At 42.0% G+C, this 8,693-nt stretch overlaps 1 protein-coding gene across 1 annotated transcript; it reads left to right on the top strand.

Moving 5' to 3' along the window:
* The first annotated feature begins 1,026 nt into the window (after positions 1 to 1,026).
* LOC110699000 lies at positions 1,027 to 8,415 on the top strand. The gene is made up of 6 exons (XM_021876483.1): positions 1,027 to 1,177; positions 1,298 to 1,348; positions 1,577 to 6,217; positions 6,422 to 6,582; positions 6,998 to 7,482; positions 7,575 to 8,415. The coding sequence occupies exons 1-6, from the start codon at positions 1,027 to 1,029 to the stop codon at positions 8,413 to 8,415; spliced, it is 6,330 nt and encodes a 2,109-aa protein (XP_021732175.1).
* The last annotated feature ends 278 nt before the right edge of the window (positions 8,416 to 8,693 follow it).

The following is an 8,693-nucleotide window of genomic DNA, read 5'->3' as shown; positions in this document are numbered from 1 at the left end:
TCAGAATTCTTTGTTTTGGAATTAGAATCCATGGAAGCTTAATCTTCCGGATTCTTGGTTAAAGATTGAAGCTTTTAGCTACGAATTGTGAGATCTTTCTTCTCTTAATATCTATTGAATATATATTGTTCCTTGAATTAATTTCATGATTTGCTTTAATCAATTGCTAGGTTAGAATTATTGGATTCGCTTGCATCTAATTAATCTTTCCAAAGTAGCAACTTTAGGTTATTGATGCATGCTTTTGGTTGATAACTTGAAGAGGGAATAATATTATTGAAGAAATTAGACCGCTTGTGTTAATTTATTCAATCCTTGTTGATTTCTCCGTTTATTTTCTTCTTGTGGATAATTTAGAGCGCTTGTCTTGAATTGTGCATTGGAAAGGGTTAGAAAGGAGCGCTTTGCTATTTCTAACTATTTATGAGAATTTAGAATCTAGGAATTCTACAACAAGGTGTTCAATAGAGCTTGATTGAGGAGACTTCTATGATCAATTTGTATGTTCATTAGTGGATTTCGCATAACCAAGACCGTTCTTCTCATTGATTACCTATTCATTACGTTCGTTGTTCTTACTTAGTTCATTTATCATCATTGCTCGTGAAAACCCCCCTCGTTACTTAGGTTACTACCGTCCTAGAGTATTTCCACTTAGGTTTCCAGTTATTAGTCCCTTTTTCCCTGTGGATTCGAACTCGACTTCCCTAACTACGTTTATTTGCAGTTAGCTTAGTTGTGATATTTTTGGTTGCATACGACTGAGGCACACCAAATTTTGGCGCCGTTGCCGGGGACTTAGGCGTTACCGTTTAATTGTTTATCTTAGTAGAATTTATTTTAGGATTGTTCTTAGATATTTTTTCTTTGTTTGTTCGCTAGGGTATGATAAGTACCCGTTCTGCTAACAAAGAAGTTTTGCAGTTTGATCCAGAAATTGAAAGAAATATTTCCAGGTCGCGAAGAGAGGCAAGAACAAACCCCAGTGAATCAACATACATCTTCAACATTAAAGAAGAGGAAGTGATGGCAGAAAATCGAACACTGAGAGAGCTAACAGCTCCTAACTTGAACCAACAGCCGTTGTGCATCGCATATCAGCAGTTGGAGGAAGGTGCTAATGTTGAGATCAAATCTGGTCTAATTCATCTATTGCCGGCATTCCATGGCATGAAGGGTGAAGATCCAAATAAACATCTGGCAGAATTTCATGTGGTATGTACTAGCATGAAACCGATTGGGATGACTGATGAGCAAATTCAGTTGAGAGCATTTCCTTTTTCTCTCAAAGATGTAGCGAAGGATTGGTTTTACTATCTTCCCCCAGGGAGCATAACAAATTGGGCAGGTTTGAAGAAGTGTTTCTTAGAGAAGTATTACCCAGCCACTATTTCTGCAAGCCTTAAGAAAGCTATCAGCAATGTGGATCAGAAGGAAGATGAGTCCTTGTATGAGTATTGGGAGAGATTCAAGAGATTGTGTGCTAGTTGTCCGTACCATGGGTATTCCGATCAAGACCTCATCCTATACTTCTATGGAGGTCTAACAGATGATGATTTGAGGATGGTGAATGCAGCAACTGGTGGAGGGCTAGTGAATAAGACTCCAGGAGATGCAACTAGGCTGATTGCAGAGCTAGCAGAGAATTCTAGGCAGTTCAGTCAGAGAACTCCCACGCGCCGGGTGAATGCAGCAAATTCAAATACAACTGAGTTAGAGAGTCAAGTAGCTGATTTGACTTCTATGATGCGTGAGTTCATGGTGAACTCAAGGAATCCACAGCAACTGAATGCTTGTGGTTTATGCACCTCCACAGGACATCCCACTGATGCATGTCCTCAATTACAAGAGGAACAGAATGAGCAGGCCAATGCAATGGGTTTCCAAGGGCAAGGTCCTCAGAGAAGATATGATCCATATTCGAATACATACAATCCAGGATGGAGGGATCATCCAAATTTGAGATATGGGAATTCCCAGGGGAACCAACAACAACAGCAAAATGCTCAAGGCCAGCAGCAATATCAGCAATATAGGGCACCATTAGCCAAACCTCAGGGCCAAAGCTCAAATTCGAGTAATATGTCAACTGATGAAATGATTAGATCACTAACTTCTAATGTTTCTACTATGCAGCAAAACATGGTGCAATTCCAGCAAGAGACCAAATCCAGTATTCAGAATTTGGAAAGTCAAGTGAGTCAAATTTCAAGTGCAGTGAGCAGACTTGAAGCTAAGGATTCGGGAAAACTTCCATCTCAAACGGAGTTGAATCCTAAGCAACAAGCCAACGCTATTACATTGAGAAATGGCAAGGAGCTGAAAGAGACTGAAATTGCAACTAAGAGGGCTGAAGAGTTGATTGGAGCTGAGGAGAAGGAAGTGGAACATGAAGCTGTAGCAAATCCTCCCACTTTTCCATCTTATGAACCCACACCACCTTTTCCTGAAGCTTTGAAAGAAACGAAGAGGTATGAGAAGGACAAAGATATCTATGAAACATTCAGCAAGTGTGAGGTAAACATTCCCCTTTTGAATTTAATAAAGAGTGTTCCTCGATTCGCTAAATTTTTGAAAGAACTTTGTACTATTAAGAGGAAGCACAGGTTAGGAGGGAAGGAAAAAGTGAAAGTCAGTGCTCATGTTTCTGCAGTTTTCCAAAAGAAACTTCCTGAAAAATGCAGTGACCCTGGTATGTTTACTGTTCCAGTTACAATAGGGGACACCACTTTTCATAGAGCAATGTTGGATTTGGGTGCATCAATTAATGTTATTCCATATTCACTGTTCAAATCTTTGGAACTTGGACCCTTACATGACACCGGGGTAGTGATTCAATTAGCTGATAGATCAAATGTTTATCCTAAGGGAGTAGTGGAAGATGTGCTTGTGAAAGTTGATGAACTAATTTTTCCTGCTGATTTTTATGTGCTTGATATGGAACATGATAGACAAGCAGTACCCATCTTGTTAGGAAGACCTTTCTTGAAAACTGCTAGGACTAAAATTGATGTTTTTACTGGTTCTTTGACTATGGAGTTTGATGGACAAGAAATTGTGTATAACATCTATGATTCCATGAAATACCCTGTTGACACTCATTCTTTGTGTTCCATTGATATCATTGATCCTATAGTGCAGGATGTCTTCAATGTTGAGGGCGAGGATGCGCTCCTCACTTCCATTTCTAATGATTTATCTGCTGATTGTTTGGATATTCCTTTGCCTAATAGTGTGCAGATGATGGTAGCAGAGTTGAATGGTCATTCCAAGCTTCCACTTAGACCACCAGGTTCGACACCTACCCCATTGACAGTGCCTACTGATAAACTCTTACCTTCTGTTTTGCAGGCACCCCAGGTGGAGCTAAAACCACTGCCTGATCATTTGAAATATGTGTTCCTTGGTCAGAACGATACTTTACCTGTTATAATTTCAAGCAAATTGACCAAGGAGCAAGAGGACAAGTTGGTGACAGTGCTGAAAGAGCACAAGTTAGCTATTGGATGGACCATTGCAGACATTAAGGGAATAAGTCCATCCACTTGCATGCATCGTATTCTGTTAGAAGATGATGCCAAACCTGTGAGGCAACCTCAGCGTCGCCTAAATCCCCCCATGATGGACGTGGTAAAGAAGGAGATCATAAAATTATTGCAAGTAGGAATGATATTTCCTATATCTGATAGTAAATGGGTCAGTCCTACGCAGGTGGTTCCTAAGAAAAGTGGTGTGACTGTGGTAGAAAATCAACAGGGTGAAATGGTTCCTACTAGAGTTCAAAATGGTTGGCGAGTTTGCATTGATTATCGTAGGTTGAATGCAGTAACTAGGAAAGACCATTTCCCTTTACCTTTTATTGACCAAATGATTGAAAGACTTGCAGGGAAATCTTATTACTGTTTCCTTGATGGGTATTCTGGGTACTTTCAAGTGCCCATTGCACCTGAAGATCAGGAAAAGACAACTTTTACATGTCCTTTTGGCACATTTGCTTATCGCCGTATGCCTTTTGGCCTATGTAATGCACCTGCAACCTTTCAGAGATGCATGATGAGCATCTTTTCTGAGTTTGTTGAGCATTTCATGGAGGTATTTATGGATGATTTCACTGTGTATGGTGATTCTTTTGATAAATGCTTGCATCACTTATCTATGGTCCTCAAAAGATGTATTGACTCTAACCTTGTCTTGAATTCTGAGAAATGTCATTTTATGGTCCAACAGGGCATTGTGTTAGGTCATGTAGTTTCTTCTAGAGGTATTGAGGTTGATAAGGCTAAGATTGACACTATTCAGTCTCTCCCTTATCCTACTAATGTGCGTGAAGTGCGTTCTTTTCTTGGCCATGCAGGTTTCTATCGTAGGTTCATTGAGGGATTCTCAAAGCTTGCAAATGCTATGTGCAAATTGCTGCAGAAAGATGTGAAATTCCACTTTGATGATGATTGCAAGAAGGCTTTCGACGAATTGAAGGCTAAGCTCATTTCTGCCCCTATCATTCAAGCCCCAGATTGGTCTCGACCATTTGAGATAATGTGTGATGCGAGTGATTATGCAGTTGGAGCTGTTTTAGGCCAGAAAGTAGGGAGGGCATCTCATGTGATCTATTATGCCTCAATGACCCTCAATTCAGCCCAACGAAACTACACTACCACAGAAAAAGAGTTGTTAGCTGTAGTATTTGCTCTAGAAAAGTTTCGATCTTATTTGCTTGGTACTAAAGTAATTGTTTTCACTGATCATGCAGCTCTTCGCCACTTGATGACGAAGAAAGAGGCCAAACCAAGACTAATAAGATGGATTCTGCTCTTATGTGAGTTTGAGTTAGAAATCAAGGACAAGATAGGCGCGGAAAATCTAGTTGCTGATCATTTGAGTCGTTTGACCCATATTGTTGATCAACCATCATTCCAATATCAAATCCTAGGAGAATTTCCGGATGAATCTCTATTTGCTCTTAAGGTTTTGCGCCCTTGGTTTGCTAACATTGTGAATTTTCTGGTTTCTCAACAGTTTCCTCCAGGTTTCACAAAGTCTCAAAAGGACAAGCTTCGAACTGATGCGAAGTACTATGCATGGGATGATCCATACTTATGGAAGTTCTGCTCCGATCAAATCATTCGCAGATGCATTCCCGAAAATGAGGTGATCCCCATTCTCACCTTCTGTCATTCTCATGCTTGTGGAGGACACTTTGGAGCCAAACGCACAGCAAGGAAGGTTCTCGACTGTGGTTTTTACTGGCCAAGTTTGTTTCGAGATTCCTATGGATTTTGTAAATCCTGTGATAATTGCCAGAGAGTAGGTAACATTTCCCAGAAAAGTGAAATGCCCCAATCCTCTCTTCTATATTGTGAAATATTCGATGTTTGGGGTATAGATTTCATGGGACCATTCCCTATTTCTTACGGTTTTACTTATATACTTCTTGCTTGTGATTATGTGTCGAAGTGGGTGGAAGCAATACCCACTAGGACTGATGACTCTAAAGTGGTTTCAGGTTTTATCAAAGCTTACATATTTTCTAGGTTTGGAATCCCAAGGGCGTTGATAAGTGACCGTGGAACACACTTTTGCAACCGTACAGTGAGTGCTTTGTTGAGGAAGTACTCTGTTCACCACAAAATCTCCACGGCTTATCACCCACAAACCAATGGGCAAGCCGAGGTGTCCAATAGAGAGGTGAAGTCAATTCTGCAGAAAACGGTGAATCCGGATAGGAAGGATTGGAGTTTGAGGTTGGAGGATGCTCTATGGGCGTACCGCACCGCATACAAAACACCTATCGGGATGTCCCCTTACCGCCTTGTCTTCGGAAAACCGTGCCATCTACCGGTTGAGCTTGAGCATAAAGCATATTGGGCGGTTAAGTCATTCAACATGCAAATGGATGAAGCAGGTGAACATCGGAAATTGCAACTCCAAGAACTAGAGGAGATCCGGCTTGAGTCCTATGAGAATGCAGATATTTATAAAGCAAAGACCAAGCTATGGCATGATCGAATGATCACGCGGAAGGAGTTTAAAGTCGGTGACAAAGTACTCCTATATCAATCCCGACTTAGATTATTTCCGGGAAAACTTCGGTCCCGTTGGGAGGGCCCTTTTCAAGTGGTGAATGTATATCCGCATGGAGCAGTTGAAATTCAAAGCCCCGAGACCGATAAGGTTTTCAAAGTCAATGGACAAAGGCTCAAACCCTACTTCGAGGGTTTCAAAACCGAGAACGTGGAGAGCATCGATCTCTACGAGCCATCAATGGAGTAGCGAAGTGGGATGAGCCGCGTCGAGCCAACGACGTAAAACAAAGGCGCTAATCGGGAGGCAACCCGATCGAAAACTCTTCCCCATTACTTTTCGTAGTTTAGTTTTATTTTTTTCGTGTGATGTGAAGAGTGTTTTTATTGTTTTTGTGTAGGTGGAGGCCTTGGGAGCAATTTTTATGCGCGAAACGCAGCAAAAACAGAGCAAAACATAAACAAAGGGGCCTTCCCTGCAGAAGCCGCTGGCAGCTGCTCTGCAGCCGCTACCAGCGGGTCTTCTTGCAGCCCAACCCCTTTGTTTCTGTCCCAGCCGCTGGTAGCTGCTCCTGAGCCGCTGCCAGCGGGCCCCCCTCTACGTAAAAAAAAAAAAAAAAAAAAAAAAACAAAAAAAAAAAAAAAATAAAAAAAAAAAAAAAAAAACAAAAATAAAAAAAAAAAAAAAAAAAAAAAAAAAAAAAAAACACCAAAATCTGCCAGAGCCGCTGGCAGCGGGCCTCAAGCCGCTACCAGCGGCTCCTACAGCTCTCCCCGATTTTTTTTTCCCCTTATTTCCCCTTTTCCAAACTCCAACTTCATTATCCCCCAATTCACATAAACCCTTACTCCTTTTCTTCTCCTTCTCTCTACTCATTCATTCCCCTACTCCAATTATACCAAATTCCTACCAATTTCCCTTTCCCAAATCTTCATCTTTCATCAAATTCTCAATTCCCATCACAATTTCACCTAAGGTGAAGGTGAAGGTGCAAGTGAACATATTCCTTTTTATAGCCATGGGTAGAGACAACAAGAGGTCTAAAGAATCATCTCCATCAAGACCCTCAAGGGGCAAGAGGCAAGGGGCTTCTTCAAGTCAAGGGGAGGCACCTCCATTGCCTCAAGGGGATGGTTTCATGGGTGTTCGGTTGCATTCCAAGGAGAAGGGCGTATGGACTAAGCTTCAACAACCCCGACGAACGGTGCAATGCACCAAGTTCTTTGACTTAGAAGCTCTACAAGAGCTAGAGATGGAGGAAGGAGTGCGGCTCTTGCTAAGGAACGTGGGTCTCGAGAATTTCATGACCAAATGCGCTCCCACCTATGTCAGGTATACATATGAATTCCTTTCAACGCTTACTAAAGGACGTGAACAAATATCCTTTAATTTGAACAATAGGAATTATGTGATGTCTTATGATGATTTGCGTATGGCATTTGGTTGGGATGCACCCCATTGGTGAACCGTTGGGGTGATTATAGCACGTACTCGTCCCGAACATTTTGGAGGGCTATAACTGGTTGTGAAGTTGACCCTCATGGTGATCATAGCTTCAAAATCACCCACCCATGCCTTAGACTGGTGCATAGGTTTATATCGTCCACTATTCTATGCCAAGGGGAGGCCACTAAGGTCCCCAAAGTCACATTGTCGTATTTGTGGGCGATGACCCCTGAAGGTGTCGGTACGCCCAATTGGGTGGAGATTTTTGTTGATAGTTGTGTAAAGGTGAAGTCCAACTCCAGTGGCCATATTAGTATGGGTGGCATGGTCTCTTTGCTAGCCTGTTATTTGAATGTTCCACCCCCTGAGGATCTTGTGCCAGTAGACTCGACATACTTGACATATAACATCATGACTCTGGTCAAGACCGGTTTATTATCGCGTTCCCCCGTCGCCGGTAGTTATTTCTGGCGATATGGACCGCAGGGTTTGAACTATTTGAGACTTCCTCGTCCCGAGGGACGAGCATTACCTTTTGGCCCTACTGCTGCAGACTTTTTCCTTCCGCCCGACCCGGATGTTGCTCCTTATTTGGGAGATGCTGAAATCATAGTTGAGAACATGGGAGAGGAGAATCCCGATGTTCATATGGGCGGAGAGTTTGTTGATGAGGAAGGGGGTGAGGATGCTGCTGGAGTGCAGCACGATGATTGGCCTCGATGGAGGGCTGATGTGGATGATAGACTAGAGGAGGTGTGCGATGGGATGCAGGAGCTGCTTGCATATCAAAGAAGCATGAGTCGGTTTTACACCACTCAGTATCCGCAGTATGAGCCTCCAACTGAGGCGTTCATGGATCATTTGGCATCCCGTGCTTTGCGTCGTTCCGAGAGGCGTGCTTCTCGGGGCGATGCCGGCTCTTCTGGCTCTGGAGGTCCCTCTCATTGAGATGGTAACGATTCTCTTCCTTTTCCCTTATTTTTGGTTTCATTGTAGTTGTTCTTGCATCGAGGACAATGCTTCATTCAAGTAGGGGGGGGAAGAAATTCTTGCATATATTCTTTGAATTTTGTATAGTTATTTTGATTTCATGTTTTGTATAACTATCTTAATTGTGGTTCAATGAAGCAAGCTTGAAAAAAAAAAAACAGAAAAATGAAAAGAAAAAAAAAAAAAAAAAAAAAGAAGGAAAAAAAGAAAAAGAAACCCGCTAAGTCGAAAACCTG

Source organism: Chenopodium quinoa, unplaced genomic scaffold (assembly GCF_001683475.1).
Source record: "Chenopodium quinoa cultivar QQ74 unplaced genomic scaffold, ASM168347v1, whole genome shotgun sequence".
Lineage (NCBI taxonomy): Eukaryota > Viridiplantae > Streptophyta > Magnoliopsida > Caryophyllales > Amaranthaceae > Chenopodium > Chenopodium quinoa.
Note: the sequence above shows the minus strand (reverse complement) of the source record. Positions and strands in the feature narration are given on the sequence as shown.

What these genes read in the sequence shown, in the direction of transcription:
- LOC110699000 (XM_021876483.1), top strand. Translation starts at nt 1,027, where the DNA reads ATGGCAGAAAATCGAACACTGAGAGAGCTAACAGCTCCTAACTTGAAC. An exon ending in CAAACCCTACTTCGAGGGTT is followed by an intron (nt 6,218 to 6,421) that starts TCAAAACCGAGA and finishes GTTTTTGTGTAG; the next exon opens with GTGGAGGCCTTGGGAGCAAT. An exon ending in GGTTGGGATGCACCCCATTG is followed by an intron (nt 7,483 to 7,574) that starts GTGAACCGTTGG and finishes TGGTGATCATAG; the next exon opens with CTTCAAAATCACCCACCCAT.